The sequence below is a fragment of the Rattus norvegicus genome, chromosome 10 (assembly GCF_036323735.1).
Source record: "Rattus norvegicus strain BN/NHsdMcwi chromosome 10, GRCr8, whole genome shotgun sequence".
Taxonomy (NCBI): domain Eukaryota; kingdom Metazoa; phylum Chordata; class Mammalia; order Rodentia; family Muridae; genus Rattus; species Rattus norvegicus.
In genome coordinates, this window is record NC_086028.1 from 19309999 (window position 1) to 19329918 (window position 19920).

Below are 19920 nucleotides of genomic sequence, written 5' to 3' on the forward strand. Positions count from 1 at the left end.
AGTGTCACTAGTGCAAACAGACCTGCTTCTAATAGCACTGGCCATGGCTGAGGCTATACCATAGTATGATGAGTGCAAAACTCAGAGATCCCACCTGTGCTTCAGGCATGCCACGACACCGCCCTGATCCTGTTTTCTCATTGTCTAACTGGAACTGGTGGCAGCCTTTCATGGGAGAGTTGCATGCTCATAGCGAAATCATGGGGTTTGCATGAGCTGGGATATGCTGTGCCCATATTGCATGTGACACAGGTACGTTCCTTCTGTGCACGTAGCTACCCCAGATTTCACAGTCTTGTCTTTACACTGGAGACCTTTGTCTAGCTCCTCGCCAATGGAGGCGCGGGGAAGTCTTGGTACTTATCCTTCTCTGCTTCCTGTCCCAAGCACCTTCAGCCTTAAGTTTCAACCAGGCGACAGAGAGACAGGACAACTCACAAGGAAGGGCCGCAGCTCTAAACAGCTTTCTTTCTTTTTCTTTTTAATTAAAAAGAAAACAAGGAAACCAAACAACACTTCTCAGGGTGTTCTGTGATATGACATCACAGCATATAAAGTAAGTCACAAAAAGAAGAGAGAGCAGTGCCAGAGGCTGTGCTAACAGCCACTCTGCCCTCCAAGCGAGCACAGGCAGAGGACCCCTCCCTCCAGGCCATTGTTCTCTCAGACAAGTATCCACCTCTCCAGGGCTATAAAAAAGGACATGCTTATTCTGCTCCTCTGGCCTTGTTTCTCTTGGAAGGCTGAGCCACATCCTATTCACTGGTCCATGACACATACACACAGGAAGCTGGTGTTTATGAGATTTTTGTGGGTGGGCAGTACTAGTGGGGGGTTCAGGGGTACATACCACTTTTCTCACTGACCTCTGGCTCTGTTCAAGTTCTGTGAAAGGCTACTGAAGCGATACCCTATATTGCTCCTACTAGAGGTATTGTCCTACAGGGGTACTTGGGCTGGGAAGCTGGGGCAAGAAGAAAAAGGGGGAGATATGTCATGGCCAAATTGGTGTTGAATTCTGAGGGGGTCACTAGAAGCCAGTGGGAAGTGTGTGTGTGTGTTTACCATAACCAGCTTTTTATGGCGACACTCATCCAGTTCATACAATCCCGCTTCCTTTTATCCAGCCTCCGAGGGTTACCCAGCTTCTGCTTTAATGCCTTTCTTTGTCATTTTCATGACCCTGGAAAAGCTGACAACTTTCTTGGGCCTTTGTTTTATGATCTGTCAACTGGAGAGGATCGAGTGAACCTCTTGGGGTACATGGTGTGACTGTGTCATTAAAAAGCCCAAGACAGGAACCAGCACATAATAAGTGTTCAACAAATGGACACATCATTAATGGCAAGCTGGTCCTGGTACGCCCACTTTAGTTATCAAATCCGTGTAGATTCACGATCAAATCTGTGTAGAGAACCAGGAAGGCTAGAACGGTGCTTAGAAAGAAGACAGATTCTTCCAAGCTTCCTGTGGTGCTATCTGGGAAGTTCAAATGTCTCTGATCTTGGGGTGGGAGAGGGATCTGGTCTGAAGGACCACCATTGCTCCCTCCCCCCACCAACCCCAGAGAGCTCTGTAGACCAGAAGTTGTTCTATCTCTAGACTTCAGTGCCTTCCCTGGGGAAGAGGATACTGTTGGTGTTGATGCTATTGTAGAAATGTGGACTGAACTGGTTGAAGACAGGGCCTCCATAGCCCAGAGCATTGGTGGGTACCGGGTTGGCCCATTCACCCCCATTCCCATGGCTACTGAGGTTGGTAAGGGGGGTGTAGGAGTTGAAATTCAGTGAGTTCTGCCCCATCTTGTCAACAGGCTCCGGGCTCAGTCCTGGTGTGGCTGCTGAGCGGCTAATGGGGTTTGTCCCATTCACATAGGCTGTCATGGTAGAGAGGAAGTTGTTGAGACACGGGGTGCCTGAGGGAGCAGGGGAGGACCGCTTCTCTGGGGAGCTGCTGGTGGTGTCTGGTGAGGCAGTGTCTAAGACCTCCTGAGGCTCTGTGGGCTTGGGGCTGCTGGACAGGAGCCTGTTCTCCGTTTTCTCAGAAGCCAAGGAGCCGGTGCTGGAGGATGCATCTGATTTTCTCTTCCTCTTCCGGCGGAAGTTTCCGTTGTCAAACATCTTCTCACAGTTGGGGTCCAGAGTCCAGTAATTCCCTTTGCCTGAGACAAACGAGGGAGTAGTTAGGGATACAGAGATGGACACAAAGTCTCACTCTCTCTGTCTGCAATGTTGTAAACGAAAACCAAGGGCAGCAGTGCAAAGGAACGCACAAAGCCTGGGACAGAAGTGGAGACATTCCACAAACATCAGCCCATCCCCCACCCTCTCTCTCCCCTCTACACACACACACACACACACACACACACACACACACACACACACACGCACACACACACACGCACACATACACACATACACACATACACACATATACACACTTACACACACACATACACACACGCGCGCGCGCACACACACACACACACACACACACACACACATGAGGCTCTGGGGAGTACATAGACATGAAGCATGAGGCCCGAGGGAGTTTAGAGGATTGTTCCCTTTAAGGATAGAGTGCAGGGATCCAGGATGGGATGGGGTATTGGTCTAAGCTTCTATTACTATGGTTTAGGAAAAACCAGCTTTGGATTGCTAAGACTTAAAGATGAACTTGAACTCTGGCTTTGCTCCTCAGTGACTAAGAGCTTTAGTTAAATCCCAGTTTCCTGATCTAAAAAAAAAAAAAAAAAAAAAAAAAAAGATCCTTGCTTCCCCAGACTCACAGGAAATATAAGGCAGACACTACATGTGTCCAAGAGCCGTACAACTGAGATCTAACCAGAACGGAAGCCCCAAATCTTCCCGCTACTCTGAGCTGGAAAGTGGGGGGAAAATTTGCACAGGGCACTCTCCCTTCTGAGGGACAAACAGATCTGACCAAAACTGACTTCAAAGTGGGCAGAGGTGGGATTCCAGCCCTGGCTTTCCATATGAGAGCAAAACTGGTCTTCAGGTCTGGAAACTGGATGCAGGAGTGCCTCACATTCCTCTCTGCAAGTGTCTGTGACTCATCTTTTAAGAGGAAAGTGCCGGGCTTAGTGTAAGGGTCTCATTTAAGTTGAACCCTATCACTGACATTCGGGTTTATGCCACTTCAGGGAGGCAGCTTTATCCCTGAATGCTGCTTTTCTCATCTGTGCAATGGGTTTACTAAGAGACAACCTGTAGAGGGCTGCTGGGATTAAAGGAGGTTCTGAATAGTGGGGAAAGCCAGAGCCATACCATGGGGCTATCAATGGTGCCCAATGAAGGCCAGGTCCTCTCCGAGACGGGTATGGCTACGACACACTCTGGTTTGGCTTGGTCTAGTCCTACCCAGGTCTTCTTATGTTCTGGGCACTGAGGTACATGTGAATCATGACTACAGGATACTGAGCTTTTGTTCACACCAAAAACTGCAGAAATTATTTCGTTATACAGTAGGCATTCTTTCCAACCCTGTTATTTTTCAGATGAAGAAACTGAGGCACAGCAAATGTAAACTCCCTGAGACACAAAAGCCTGAGACTGTTCCCAGGGTTCCTCACATTCTGCTCTACTACAAGTTCCTTTTGGCCCTGTCTCCTAGCAGCTCCCAGTTTTTGTGGATAGAGTAGCAGCTGTGGTCAGAACTTTCTAGAACGGAGTTCGGAGCAGAAATGAAGTGAGCCCTCAGGGATACCCTGCTGCCTTCCAAGGAGTGGTCTCTTACTCCGTAGGCACCGCTGTCTGTCTTACCTGGGTCGTCCTCATCTCGGGGCACCTTCTTGAAGCAGTCGTTGAGTGACAGGTTGTGGCGGATGGAGTTCTGCCAGCCAGCTTTGCTCTTGTTGTAAAAGGGGAAGTTGTCGGCCACGTACTGGTAGATCTGGCTCAGTGTGAGACGCTGGTCAGGAGCACCGTGGATTGCCATAGCAATAAGCGCAGAGTAGGAATATGGTGGGCGCACCAGCTTCATGAGCTCCTCCTGAGAGGGGATGGGCAGCCAGCCCAGCTCACTGGGCAATAGCTGCCTCTGCATGCCGTAGGCCTGGGGTAAGAAGGGGCTGGCGTTAGTGCCGGGCAGGTAGGGTGGTGGGGTCATGGCTGTCCCATTGAGCCAGAGGTAGGGGTTGGGGGTGGCCCCGTACTCGCCACCACCTTCGAAGGAGGTGGGGCGCTGAGGACTGGGCATGCCCTGAGGGTGGAAGAAGTTCTCATAGTAAAGATTCATCTCGGGGGGCTCCTGGCCGATGCTGGGGAACTGGGGGCTGCATCGAGGTGGCGAGGGCGCCGGGAGGTCGAAGGAGCTCATGCTGGATCAGGGTTGGGCTAGCCACCGGCTTCACCTGTGCTCTCTGGAGCTGCCCCTGACAGGTGTTCAGCAGGCCCTGGCCTCCTGTGACTTATACCCCGAGGGCTTGGCTGGATGGCCCCACCCAGGGGCGGCCACCTGCCAGCAGGTCCCGGGCCAGGACCCGCCTCCCTCTTACCTAGGTGGCTGTGGCCTTGGTTCCCACTAATGACATGCTAAAGGAGACTTATTGGAGCAGGTATCCCAAGTGACAAGAGCTCCCTTCATTCTTGCCCCTACTTCCGTTCTCATCATCCCAGCACGTCTTTCTCTTTCCCTTGCATTTTCCTTCTCCCTCACATTCCTTCTCTTTCTCCCTCCTGCCCATCTTGTTCACAGCTTATGCTGGGTTGCTTTCTTTGTTTCTCACACTTTCTTTCTCTTTGCCTAGTTCACTCTCTGTCTCTCACTCTTGTTTCTTGCTCCTGACCCGTCGTTTCTCCTTCTATCCCTGCCCCTCACACTCTGATGAGTACTCCCATCTACCCCACCCCATCCACCCCACCTACCCCACCCCTATATATCAGCACCTCATGCTTTGGTCTTTGGAAGGATAGATGGATTTTCTGGAGTAGCCAGGAGAGAGCAGTTTGGCCTCTGGAGAGGACTCAGGTGGTCAGTTCCTAACATCATACACACACACACACACACACACACACACACACACACACACACACACACACACACACTAGGCAGGAAGGCTGCTGTGGACGTGACCTGGAGACCCACAAGATAAGCAGCATTGATCTTAAAAAGAACATCAAAAGAGACAGGATGGGAATTAGATTTTAGATAGAAACAAGAAGGAACAACCATGATTCAAGTTTCTTTCTAACTTCAAGGCACAGTAGTCTCCCCAGATCCTCAGTTGATCTAACGACTGTGGAAGTTGTTGTGCAGAGACCCCTGGCACTGAGGGAGCTGGGCAAGGCAAGAGCCCCCAGCTGCCCATGTCCTTCTCCTGTCTTTCAGCATCAGAGACAGTGCTTACAAGCAGGCCTGACTTCCATTTGCTGCTGAGCCCGGGCCAGTTTTCTCTTGGGGGTCCACTGTAGATCCCAACTTGAAGATGGCTTATCTCCAGCCCCTCTCTCCCCACTTTACACAAACACCAGACTCTGAGCATGGGGATGGGGGTGCCTAGAGGTCTTCCTGCAGGATGCTCTTTCCTGATGAGGCTCTGGTAACAGCTGAACCACGTCTCTGACGGAGCAGCTGGAGAAGAATGAACATGAGCTATCTGTCTGTAATAACCTGCCCTGTCTCCCAGCCTCAACTTTCTTCTCATGAGTCTACTTCTTCTCGATTCACCCAGATGCCATGTTTCTTTGAGGCTGAAGAAGGTGATGCCACCTAGAGAGGTTGTCTGCCTAGGACTTCTCATCCTGCTCTTCCTCCTGGACAGTTGTGCCTGGTCACATGACTAACACGAATGCCACAGAATTGCTGCCATTTGCAGTGTTTGGGCGCCTGGTGAGGAGGTCCAGGTAATTGTGTGGGATGGGTTTCTCTAGATTCCAAGGAGCTACTTATCCCTGTCATGGGCAGGGAAAGGACTTCCCTAACAGCGTCTAAAGGTTCCCTGAGGTTCAAAGTAAGTAGGCTTGGTGTGGTTTGTTCAGAACACTGAGTCAACAGACAGCACGTTTTTGTTTAGTCTCTTAACTAGAAAGTGTGGCTTGCTGAGGGTGGAACCCTGAACTTTTTAAATATACCACCCCCTGGGGGCCCAGCAAGATGGACACGGAGCTGTGCAATTAACCTTGCAAATCCACTTCTCAGGGGTCATCTTCCAGAAGAAGACAGAGCAAAGAGGTGGTGCTGGATCTCCTCCATGGTGTTGCCTACCACCTAACAAGCCACATTTAACCCAATGGCCTGGTTAGTTAAACAGAGTCTCCTGCAACTCATGTGGCCTTACACAGTCATGAAAAATGGATGCCAGAAGAAGAAATGAGCATTAGTGGTACAGGAAGATGACTGACTGTGTTTTGATGAAGTTGGAGAAATAGGCTTCAAAACCACGTTTTGAAAAGTAAAACCATACTTATACACACATGCAGAAATATAAGATAGATTAATATTTTTAGATGGTGATTTTTCTTGGTTGATGTAGTTTCTAATTTAAGTGGTTAGAGAAAAACCAAGCTTGTCACTGCTTTGGTTTGGGGGTGAAACATAAAATGTCAGGGCTGGAGGCATGGCTCAGCAGTTAAGAGAGTTGGCTGGTCCTCACTGGACCCAAATTCAGTTCCCAGAACCCCCATTAAACAACTCATGACTGCATGTAATTCCGGCTCCATGGAGACCATTGCCTCTTCAGGTCTCTATGGGCATGCACTCGCGCACACGCGTATACACACACACACACACACACACACACACACACACACACACACACACACACCATAAAGAAGCTAACACAGGTTCTGAGCTCTGGAGGACCCACCAGCCAATCCTAGCTTCTCTGGGGGTGGGGGTTGGGGGGGTGGTCCTTACCAAGTGACTTGGGTTTTCTCGTCTTCGATTTTCTCAGGTGAAATGGAGAAAAGGCCAGTATTAAACCCACAACATGTTTGTTCAGTGAATCACCTCATATGGCATAGACAGACAATGGTGGACATTACACTGTAGTCACTGTGGACTTGATATTCACAATTGGGCCCTCCCAGACCTTACACCTTGCTTGATGATTGGTGGCTTTTGGCAGCCAAGGGCCAGGGGAGGAGGGACAAGAATTACAACGAAAGAAATGAGGGATGTGTTTGGTGTTACAGTTCACATAGATGTTGTCAGATGAATAGCTCCCTTTAGGGGGACACCTGACTGGGAGACAGTCATAGAGGCAGGCATATCTGAGTCTCTTTAGTTACACATGGTTCTGTTTCCCCCAGGACATCCTAGAAAGCAAGCCTGGCCTGAGGAAGTCTTATCAGGTACCCAGAGGGTAGAGAGTAAAATTTGCAGTACCTTGGTCCCTGTGCTTTATCACAGGGTGAGCCCTTAGACCAGGGGAGTCCATTTTAGATTTTTCTGAACCCCAGGCTCAGACACTGGAGGTAGACAGCAGGAGCTGCCTGGCCAGGCCTGGGACTTCTGAGAAAAGACTCAAACAATTCACTTGTAGATGAAGTTTAGACTTTTTGAAAATCTCCAGAAGAGAAATTGAAATCTGAGGAAATATGTGTTGGTTAATTATAGGAATAAGCAAACAGACAAACACATGAATAAAAGATTGAGGAGCAGGTCTGAGCCATCCCGGGGAAGGCCCCAACAGCAGTCCATTTAATACAGTATAGGGAGACACCTTCTTGACTGACAAAGCTCACATGTTCTAAGTCCCAGACCAGAGACAAGATAATACATCATTCCAAACACAGGCTTTGGGATTGTACCTGGCTTCGCCATTTGGTAGTTGTGTGGTCTTGGCCAAGTTTCCTAATCTTACAAGACCTCACTTTATTTATCTATAAAGTGAAGACACAGATAGTATTGTCTCAAGGCTAGTGAAGGGAAAGATATGTGATACACTTGAAACTCAGAGCATGGAAGCTATCAAAAGGGCAGGTAGTGAGAACGATGGATGTCCCAGAGGCCAGGCGATGACAAGGGAGTGGCTCTGGGCAGAAGGCCCAGCATAATGTCTTCCTCTATTTGCTTTGGCTATTTGGGTGCAATGCTCCTAGAGGGAACGAGGAAGGGTCTGTCCCTGTTTCTGGAGTGTATTCCCACTCCATTCCAACTGCTATCCTTGCTGGCCCAGAAGCCTGGAATGTCTTGTGCTCTGAAGAAAAGAGGAACTCACAGATACCTACCCAAGATACCTGATCAGAGACAGTCATGGCGGGCCTTGACTTTGAGAGGTAGACAACCATGCACTTTTAGAGGTCTGATCAGTTCGCCTACTGGGTGAACCCCACTGATAGGGATTTTCACAAACAATGGTTTAATTGGTTCTCTGGACCGACTGCATTGTGAAGTGAGGGTTTGGTTCTCTTGCTTAGAGAAAGGCACGGGGCAGATGAATAATCACAAAGGCAGAGAAAACCAAACAAGCGAGAACTGACCTGTGCACTGGAGGCTGACAGTGGGTCACAGGCATCACACCAGGGACCAGAGAGGTCAGGCTTTGCCACTAGACTTTGAGTTTCACTCTTACTCCTAAGACACTGTGATGCCTTAGGTTGCAGACTCATGGTTCCGGGCCTCATTTTCTTCATTGATAGAGGGAAAAAATCCAACTGCTTCTAAGTGCTGTTCTAGCACTGCGTGGTGGGCATGCAGACATAGTAAAACCAAGTTCTCATTTGGGATGCAGGGACTTTAGGTAATGGGAGATACTGATGTCCCACCAGCTGTGGTTACAGTAGCAGAGGCTCATCCCTTACCTGTCCTCTGCGTTGGAGCAGGCTCTCAGGACTTGTCCTCTCTACACACGAAATACAGATCGCTTCCCAGGTCTTGAGGTTCTTGGTAGAAAAATGGGTTGTGATTGGAGAATCGCAGAAGGGACTAGTTTAAGGCCACTGCATTGTAGTTTTCTCATCTGCAGTGAGACGGAATACAGTCTCGGGGCTCGCCTCCTCTCCGCAAATGGCTCCCTAGAAAGACAACCCGTTCTTGCCTGGTTCTCCTACCCTGCCTAGTTAGCAACACTTGCAAAGAGCCATGTCTTGAGATATTTGGGGACTTGGCGCAGGAATGGTGTCTGAGCCCCAAGAAGAGGTTGGGAGAAGTCTAGCTGGAGTGTTCACCAAGCTGAGGGTTATCTTGGTGTTCTCCCTGCCTTTTGGTGACTAATGAGCTTAGGAAGGAGAAATATAGGTCAATATCTCCCCCTGGCGGTCTTTTCTTTAAAAGCAGGAAAGAGAGTCTTGAATGGAAGTTTTAAGTTAAGGGCAGGACACTCAAGTGAAAGCGTGGTTCTCACAGAACAAGACAAAAAACGTTTTATTAATGAATCATGCCCCATAAGAAAAATCCCTTGTCTCTCTGCCCTGGGGTAGTAAATACTTGGTTGGAATGAAGTGGAGTCTTTTGGAGGGGGCGGGGCCATGTTTGGGCTGTGTGGATCTGAATTATATCCCTGTGGCTGTGCTTTCTGAGTGTCTGGGTGCTGTTTCACTTCAGAGCTTCCCATTTCTCCTCTCTAGAATCTCTTGCAAAGACTGAAGGAAGTAACACAGCCTAAGAGGACAGCAGCCACTCTGCCCACGATTCGGCACAGGCTTGGATGTGTTCATAGATCCATGGAGCTCCTAGGGCTTACACCCCTTTTGGGGTGACTGTTTGTGCTGCGGACTGATTTAGAATGTTTTTCAATTGCTGTTCAACTTACTTTAAAGGTCAAACTCCAGGAATCTCCTGAAACTGGACCATCAGCAGTCGGCACCAGTTAAGACAGAGCCCCAACCCTAGCTTCTCTACTGCAGTCAGCAGTAGTTAAGACAGGTTCTTTAGATCGTGTACCACTATGCAAGGGGGTGTCTTCTCTGTGAGTTTGGTGGACTTCAATGTTTTTTTCTTACTCTTTTCTGACTCCAGGGGACAAAAGGAGGCTACTCCCTTCTCCAATTTTGCCGTCACTATCGTCCTCCTCTTCCTTCCCTCTCTTCCCCCTCTGCCTCTCCCCCACCTTTGTTCTCCCCCTTCTCCTCCCCCTCCTCTTCCTCAACATCATGATCACTATCCCTCTCCTCTTCACCGAATCTGTACTCTTTCATCTAACCTACCCCTGAGGAGAACTCCTTGAAAAGAAAATGCTAGATTGGAGCTGGTACCTTCCTCTCCTCTCTTCTCCTCTCCTCTCCAACAGACACACAACCTGAGTCTCACACCAAGTAGTCACCTTCTCAAACTATCACTAACATGAGCCAATAGTATATTTGCAGAGAAGACTAAGGTATGCACATGTATAGAATAAAGTCACACATCACATAATGGCTTCTGGTCAAGAACATGATTCATATCCCACAAACAGTGGCAACTCCATAGGCTACAGTGGAGCTGAGAATCCCTCCAGCCTACCTATGTCTTATAGCAGTGATGATGCTGGAGAGGCACACGCCCTGCGTGTCTGTGCCGTGGGTATGAACACAGAGCGCTGCCTGTCATCTGAGCATATATCATCCACACTGTGCACAGCCCATGACACTTGATGATAAACGGCTACCTTATGTCTGTGCGCTTTACCATGCTGTGCCTGTATCCGCCATTACAATACACAGTGCACTCTTCCTTATACGACATTAACTGTAAAACAGCGTGCACTGCGACACCAGCAGCAATCTTCTCTATGTTGGCTTCTTTCTCTCCCTCTGTTGTCCCTCCATTTTAATTAGATCCCATTCGGAGTCATTGGCCCGGGCTGTCTAGGTTTGTGGCAAGCACATTCATGATATTTGCACAGTGACAGAACCTCCCATGTGCTTTTTGGAGTGCACCCTGATTGTTAAGTTGACGCACGTCCATATCTGTGAGGTGTCGGGTGCTGAGTCTTCTAATTCTTTAGCTTGAATTTCAGAATGATTACAAGTCCTACCATGGACTACTTGTTCAATTAGCTTTCCTTTGGGAAAGGGAACATAAGGTTATTCTGGGTTTGTGACATTGGCAATCCCACTCTGCCTTGGCCAAAGGAATGGTTTGGACTTCCCAGGTGTACACCTTGTCTCCTTGAGCAAGACAATGCAGCTGGGCCAGTGGTGATCTGCATCCTCTTCCTAATGGTGCAGTGATTATTGGGTCCTCCCCTTTGCTTCCAGAAGCTTCCCTGGTTGCTGCTGCATCCATAGCATCTACTACAGATCATGCATGCCTGGGGGTATTGGAGTAGCTGAGTCTGGATGCGAGTGCTTGGGTACCTCGGAGCAGTATTGATTCCTCCTCTCTCCTCCGGGTCTGAGATGCAGCCCATCCTTCTCAGTGGTCTCTGGAAAATACCTTGGCCGAAATCACCTGTAGAGAAGTTAGGGTCAGGACTCTGTGCGCCTATGTATGTGGGGCTTCAACGGCACAGCTGCCAACCGTCATAGTCACAGTGAGAATGTCAGCACCCAAACAGGTAGCCATCCTTTTGTATCTGAAACTCCTCATCGGAGGAGCCGACCCACCCGTGGATCAAAATATTCAGAAGAAACTGGTGTCGGATTATATGTAGCTTTTTCTAATGATTCCTGAGATTAAATGTATAGCAGCCCTCTCTGTAGAATTTACAGGTATTACAATGGATCTACAAGTCATTTGGCATGCGTAAGAGTTACTCATCATATGCAAGTGCATTTTGCACTGGAGGCCTACTTAAGCATCTGTATCTTTTAGTATCACGGTCCTGAAGTCAACTCCTGCAGACACTGAGCGATGATGACTGGCCATGAAAACTACCAGGCAGGACCCAGTGCTTGTTAAGAACCAAGTGAGATCCTCCCATTGGCAGGGCCTGACTCCCATGGCTTGTGCTCCTAGACCCTCTGACTGGCTTATAGCCGTAGTCTTGGCCCCCACCACAGAAGAAGAAATTGGGCTTAGCAAGGACAAGTCCATTTCCCAAGGTCACAGTTCCCTGATTGCATCCTTGGGAATCAGGAATCCTGAATCTCCATGTCCCCATTCATGTCTTTTCATGTCTCAGGGGCTTTACAGCAAAGGTAGAAGGTCGATTGTCTAAGCCATTTTCAATCTGGGGGCTATGCTTATTGGCTTTTTGTTTGTTTGTTTGTTCATCAACTCAGCAAGAGCTAGAGCCATGTGGGAAGGAGGAGCTTCAATTGAGAAAATGCCTCAGTCAGACTGACCCACAAGCAAGTGTATGCTGTATTTTCTTGACTAACGATTTGATAGTGGAGGACCCAGCTACTGGTGGTGGCCCCACCTTTGGCCAGGTAGGTCTTGGATTGTATCAGAAATCAAGCTGGGAGAACCATGAAATGCAAACCATTAAACAGAAGTCTCTGGCTAAGTTCCTACCCTGGGTTCCTGTTTGATTGCCTGCTTTTCTTCCCTTAGAGAGAGACCGTGACCTGGCAGTGAAAGGTGAAATAATCCTTTCCTCCCCGAGTTGCTCTTGGTAATGGTTTTATTTATCACAGCATCAGAAATGAACGCATAACATGGGCTATGACCCTCTGCATCCTTGTCCCTCCAGTGAGAAGTCTTCCTTACTCTGAAGACTCAAACAACCAAGCAAGCAGAATGGGGTGGGAGCAGTGGTGACAGGAGGTATACTATTTCTCTAGGCCGTGGCCAAGGCCCTAGACACAGTTTCAGGTTAAAGTAGGATGAAATCTGAATGTGACAGATTTTCCTGGCTAAGGTGGTCCAGTCAGTGTGGAAGCCATCTGAACCTAGTCTAGTTGGACCTGCAAAGTCTACCACGTAGGGCCAATGAGCCATTTGGATGGGAGAGGGCTATTTCCCTACCCTGGCGAGCCATACCCAGTCACGCCGGCCAGCTGTACATTCCACATCTCAGCTGACTCCCATACAAGTGAATGAAGTACAGTGATAGGTTTTAGGATCTGTCTTCCCAAGCGCTGCCAAAGGGGCTGAAGGATGAAGCTGAGGAAGGAGTGCGTGGAATTAGTTAAGTCTCAATTTGGCCAATGAGAAATAGGGGGCGGGACATTCTCTGTCTAGCTGTCCAGGGATGCCAAGAATGGATGGGTAGGCACATCTGCTAACAGTTGGCTGTCTCTGTAGAGTATGTCATAAGGGTCTGGGCAGCAGGGTGATGCATGATCCTGAATTACTCCCCATACTTCTCTGCTTCTCTTTGCTGCATGCACATGCATTCCTTGTTCATGCTGCATGTGCATGCATTCAATTTTTTTAAAACATCAAAATTATCCTTGGGTTGTATATTTAATGTTTACTCGAACCACCTGAGACTCTTGTTCAGATGTGGAATTATTTGGGGTGGAGCCTGAGAGCGAGGCCACCTCTGAAGTGAGGCCTATGACACTGATCTGTAAACCATCCAGTGTTAAGTTTCTATGGGGCTTGGTGCACGATCGCAAGCAGGGGGTGGGTTTTAAAAACCCATCTCAGAATAGGATTCTCGGGTTGCATTGCAGAAAAGGCTGAGACGCTACTTTCCTGGCTGTAGGAATGAGGTCAGCATAACCCCCAGCATAGTGGTGTCATAACCCCCACACTAAGTATGAAATGATGGGCAGGTGTGGTAGGTAGTGAGGCATCGAGGTAGCCGAGGTGCTCATCTGGTGACAGATAGTGATAGTCACAGAAACCATGGTGTTGGCTGGCTTCTTGTTACTCTGGAGACCATCCAAACAGAAAGTGGCAGGTAATGTTGACAGAAAGCAGGATCTCAAATCAGAAGTCTCTCTGTCTACTTCCCATTGCTGTAACAAATGGCCTCCCATTCAATGGGCTACAACAACCCAGCTTTTCCATTAGTTCTACAGGACAGAACTCTTCCGTGAGTCTTACTGGACTAAAATGAGGATGCTGATAGTGGTGGAGTCTGCCCTTGAGACTTTGGAGGAGAGCCTGGTTCTTACATTTTCCTGCTCTGAGAGGCTGTTGTGCTCCGAGCTTAGAAGCCATTCTCTATATTCAAGACCAGCTGTAGCAGCAGCAAGTCCACACCCCCTCATGCAGCTTCCTTGAATCCTTCTGGCTACCCCACTTCCACATGTAGTGGCCTTTGTAGTGACACTGAGCACCCGGGTGACCCAGAGGTTTGTCTTCAGTTTTAAGAAGTTCTGGTTAGTTTATTCTCTTGCATCTTTAATCTTCCTTCACCACATTATGTAGGGCACTCAGGAGCTCCAGGGTGTGGACGTGGACATCTGTGGGTCGGGCATTACTCTGCTATTACAGGAGCTATGAAGCTTAAGTGCCTCCACCTCATGCAGCTACAGAGCAGATTGTGCTGAAACTGGGACAGAATCTAGTTAAAAAGGAGACAAAGTTGTGAGATCTCAATCAAGGCCTCATTGGACCTCTACCTCATTTGTGGTAGCCAGGATGCACAGGACTGGCAGGGGCAGGAAGTGACAGATGACAAAACGTAGGTTTCCAGGGCACAACCCAGGGGTCTACTTCCTCCAAAGAGTGACTATCTCCATTTTTCAATACCTACTTTAAGTCTCATCAAATTACCAATACCTTGGGGGATTTATTAAATCATTTGTGGTGGATTAAATCATGAATTCATCTGAGAACGACCTCCATATTTGAGTGCTTGGTCCCCAGTTTGTGGAAAGGTTTTGGAAGGATTAAAAGGTGTGTTGGAAAAAAGGTATGTCACTGAGGGAAAGGCTTTGGGGTTTCAGAAGCCCCCATCATTCCCAGAAACTGTAAGCCCTCAGTAAGTGCTTTCTTCTATGAGTTGCCTTAGTCATAGTGTCTTATCACAGTCTTATCACAGTCTTAGTTCCATCCTTATATCTAATCACAGCACTGGAAGCTCATCAACTGACAGCTAAGCCCCAGTCCATTTCTATGGAAAGCATTCCATATTCAAGTCATAACAGTATTGATAGCTGAGTCTGATACCATAAAACCACATTATCTGATATCAATGAAGATAATGGATTTCCAGTTTGGGAGATGTAGGTAACTATACTTAACCATCATATCTCCATAAATAGGCAGCAAAATGACAGAAAAGTAGAGTGCTGTAAACCACACTGACTGATGGGTTACTGTGTTCCTAGAAGTCAAATCAATGACTATATTAATTATATATATATATAATAATTATACATATACATATATATATTCATTCCTCTGTGGCAATAAGCAATAGGAAATTTTAATTTCTTCATTCAGCTTGTAGATGGTTATGGAGGGCTAGCTTCTTCAGAGAAGGCTTGGCAGTACACTTGTATCTTGAGTAAATAGACCTCTGCTTTTTTCCCAAGGACAATTCCGGCTAGTAATAACAGCAGGGAAAAAGAAACGTGTGGGTTTCTCAAAGACTAGTAAATAGGAATCTGGAGTGACCTCAGAACCAGGGCACCCCAAACTCTGTTCTGGTCCTGATGCTAGAGAGACTCCATGGAGAACAAATGATAAAGAGGACTGTCCTGATCCCTTGAGTTATACAGAGACATCTGTTCATCACCTGTGCTATAAGACCCATTATAAAAGGAAATCTGAGAGTAACTTCCTACACAAAGAAGTCCCAGAAAGTATGCATTCAAAGGTCTGAAAATTAGGAGTAATGATCCCCATACGCCTTGCATTAAATTAATCTGTCTCAAGAGAGTGTGACTGATGAGAGGAGACAGTCATTAACACTACCAGAAGCGTTTATGGCTTTGCTGGTCTGCTTGGAACAGATCGGCAATCTCTTCTGCTTGGCAATGGCTGCTCACCTGGTAATGCTGATTGCTTCCTGCTCCTCTTGCTTATAACAGGAAAATTATCCACAGAGATCTTGTTTATCCGAACACCTCAGGAACATCGCATTGTTCCACTATATTGATAACATCTTGTTCAGTAACATGGTCGCTGTGGAATGTCATGTGCCACACATACCTACTGCTAGTAATGGGCACAGAAGCATAGAAGTCACTGGCTTTATCTGGAATCTTGTCGCTCAGAAGCACCCTATGGGGTAGGAAGTGGGACAACCTTTTGAAGGCTTGGGCTGGGTACTGGTGGAGAGGAGTACATGATTTGGTAAAGGAATCAGCTCCAGACTGCAGAAAATACTATGAATAATGGGAGGGAATCATAGACATAACATTGCCAACAACTCTAAAGTCTCAAAGAGCCACATCATGGGAAAAGTAGCTCTTCTTACCACCTCATCCAAAGACCTGCTTTCGTTTTTGTCAAGTTTGAAGCCCTGGTCTGTATTAGTTTGCTATGAAGGCTGTAACGAACACCAAGAACAGAGTAGCTTAAAGAATAGACAGCTGGCATCTAAGTTCAGGGTGTCAGAATGGCTGATTCCTTCTAAGACCTATGAGAAGAAATCTAGGTCATGCCTCTCTCTACTTGATGTGGCTTGCTGGTCACTTTGGCTTTCCTGGTAACTGTGATTATTCATCTTCATGCAATGGTCTTCCTGTGTGTGTGCTCATATTTTCTCCTTCCAAAGAAAATCAGTAATATTGAGTGATTACTTATTTAATGATTCTGCTTCTAAAATGGTCACATCTTGATGTATTAGGGTTTGTGACATCAGCATGTGATTTTTAAAAAGGGACACTGTCTTAGTTAGGGTTTTACTGATGTGAAGAGACACCATGACCAAGGTAGGACTTATAAGGCAAACATTTACTTGCAGCTGGCTTACAGGTTCAGAGGTTCAGTCCATTATCATCAAGGTGGGAGCATGGCAGCATTCAAGCAGGCATGGTGCAGGAGGAGCTGGGAGTTCTACATCTTCATCTGAAGGCTACTAGAAGACTGGCTTCCAGGAAGCTAGGACAAGGGTATTAAAGCCCATGCCCACAGTGACACACCTACTCCAACAAGGCCACACCTCCTAATAGTGCCACTCCATTGGTCAAGCATATTCAAACTACCAGTCACAAATAGCATGACATGGTTGCAGGGTAGGAAAAAAGGAAAGACAATTGCTGGACATGGTAAATTCCACACTGAATAGAGCTGTGACTGCCACCCAGCTGCTGTGGCTTTTCCTCTCTGTAGTCCAAGAGTCCTGGGTGAGTGACAACACAGAGATCTAGACTTTTATGATCCAATAGGCACAGTGGCCTTTTTCTGAGAACTCTCAAGCCCACTAAAGATTGTCAACAGGCAATAAAAGTAGCCCAAACCAATAAGGGCAGGGCATCTAAGGGCAAGGACCCTTTGAGATGTAAGATCTAGGTCAACTGCTAGACAAACCATGCCAACTGGATAAGATGCCATCTTAGGTCAAGGAAACATTAAGTGGGTGGTGGAGGAAGAAAACGAAAAATGTTTGCTACAGTCCTAATCCCTTGACCATGATACTGTAGTTTGTATCACAAATATTGCTTTCTGTTGCATATGGTTCATAACTGGACATAACCTTCAAGTAGAGTGTGACTAATTAGATTTGATCAGAAAAATGAAGGAACATGTGGCCTACAGGAGCAGGGTGCAACAGGAGGCTTCTGAGGATCTTGAATGTGTCAGAGCATATCATACCCAAGCCCAACTCTGGGCTTCACAGGTATCATGATTTGTTGAGTTTCTAACTCCCTGCTCTGGCCCTGCTCTGCTCCAGTGCCTAGTGCAGTCAGCTGCTTCTGAAGTAGCTCCTGCACTCTTACACAGGGCCACCAGTCTCTTGTTGGGGGAGGTTGGGTTTGTTCCTCCCATTTGATGCTGCAGAGTCACTGGCTGCCCCAATTATTGGTTTCTCAGACAAACCATGAACACATTTACTACCTTGTTGGATATGGCATCAGGCAATGCAGATTGACAACCTCAGTAGGATGCTCTGATAAATGAACGGGAAACAATAGACTTGTGTAAGGCCAGGCTGAACAAACACATCCCCTCTCTTCTATTTCCCATATACAGTATGTGGTGAGAGGAGGCTTCCTGCCCATCCTATCCACAACTGCTCTGCTCTGAGATGCCTTATAAACGGAATCTCCCTGTGGCTTGTTACAAAGCAGAGCACAGTGTGCTAACCAAAAACCTATGGACTTTTAGTCTTGATTGGAAGGGCTGTTTTGTAGTTAGTTGAGGCTACCCAGGTAGGTATAAGTATCCAGAGTTTGGATAGGGATAATGAACAGATGTGTACCAGGGTGTCTGGAGAAGGAAGTCATGGATAAATACTTATATATTCTTGGAAAGGTATTAGATTACTTCAGTTACTCCCTCACTTTCTGACATGAGCCTGAAATTTGGATTCTCGACAATTTTTTTTTTCCGGAGCTGGGGACCGAACCCAGGACCTTGCGCTTGCTAGGCAAGTGCTCTACCACTGAGCTAAATCCCTAACCCCTGAGCCTGAAATTTGGAAGAAGGAATGCTGACTTCCACGCTTCAAGATAATGCTAAGAATGACCCTTAGGAGAGGAACTTGGTACCATAGATCATACTAAAGTGTGTGTGTGTGGGGGGGGAGGTATTATCTGTGTCTTGAAGGAAAAGAGTTTAAAGGATGATTAGAGAGCATTTCTGAGGCGATTACCTGGAAGAAGTTGGAGTCAGGTCAACCTAGAGTTCATTTCGGTCCAGCTGATTTCGGCTGTGTGGCCCTGAACAGTTCACAGAAGTGAGGGGGTTGGGTGAATTGATCTCTTGGGGTCTGTCATAGTTTGTATCTGGTATGCCCCACACAGATTCATGGTTTGAATAATTGACCACCAGTTCATGGGATGGTTTTGAAGGTTGTAGAGTCTTCAGGAGGTGGGGTCTGGCTGGGGGAAGAAGTCACTTAGGGGTGAGATTTGAAGGTTACCTGCTTTTGCTTCCTTGCTTTCTATCCTTGATGGCTGGCTACCATGCCAACAGCTCCAGCCTACACCCTTGGGCCATGCTTGCCTCATGACCACGCTTTCTCCACCATAACAAACTGAAATCCCTCCGAAGCCATGAGCCCAAACCAAGGCTTTCCTTTCTTACACTGTTTCAGAAGCTGTTTTGCTCATATCTGTGATCAAATCACTTCACAGTCCTTTCCCGGGGGGGGGGGGCGGATTCTGAAGGTAGGGCATCTCCTAGACATTACTAGTTGGTATCGAACAAACCTGGCTTACAATTCAGAGGCATCTGGTGGCCTAAGTTGCACCAACTAGGACTCCCCTACCCTCATTGTGTCATAGGTGTCATCATCAGCACTGTAGGGCACGATGTGCCTACAAGTGTGGGCTGTGATATTAGCATCTGGAAGCAGGCGGTCAAATATAAAAGTAAATTAACAGGGGTGGGTATGCCTTTCACTTGGTGACAAGGGCACAGTACAAACCCTCCAGTTCTGAAGTGGTTTGCATGTGTTTCTCTAAAGCTCTTGCATTAGAAACTTAACCCTCAGTCCTTGTATTGACCATGCAGTGATATCAGACCTTCCGAGGCTATTAAGGTTAGATGCGGCCATAAGAGTGGGGACCCCATTGAGTATTGGTCACTTGACCAGAAGAGCCATCTGACCCAGCACATTTGTTCTGCCTCAGCACGTGACTCTCCCTTTTAGGCCATGGTGCAGCAGAAGGCCTCACTGGATCCCAAGCAGACGCCAAAACTGCATTCCTGAACTTCCCTCTATCTTGAACTGTAAGAAAGATGCTGTAGGGGCTGGGGATTTAGCTCAGTGGTAGAGCGCTTACCTAGGAAGCGCAAGGCCCTGGGTTCGGTCCCCAGCTCCGAAAAAAAGAACCAAAAAAAAAAAAAAAAAAAAGAAAGATGCTGTTTTTTTTTTTCTTTGTAGATTTCCAAGTCTCAGACATTCAGTGGTGGTGGCAGTAAAGAAACTAAGACTCTTGAGTTTTCACGCCAGTTTGATTGACACCCTTGCATCTCCCTTGAAGGACTGAGTTAAGAAAATGATACGCCGAGTGAGTGCCAGGCTAAGGGCGGCTGTAGTGTGGTGACAACTAGTTGTCATTCTCTCGACTAGCATGG

General features: G+C 47.4%; 1 protein-coding gene across 1 annotated transcript; it reads right to left on the minus strand.

Annotated features, from left to right (window-relative positions):
* Positions 1-467: 467 nt before the first annotated feature.
* Foxi1 (forkhead box I1) lies at positions 468-4407 on the minus strand. The gene is made up of 2 exons (NM_001105776.1): positions 3783-4407; positions 468-2161 (listed from the first exon to the last, which is right to left on the minus strand). Exons 1-2 carry the CDS (start codon positions 4336-4338, stop codon positions 1599-1601), a joined length of 1119 nt encoding a protein of 372 aa, NP_001099246.1. The 5' UTR covers positions 4339-4407; the 3' UTR covers positions 468-1598.
* Between the last annotated feature and the right edge of the window lie 15513 nt (positions 4408-19920).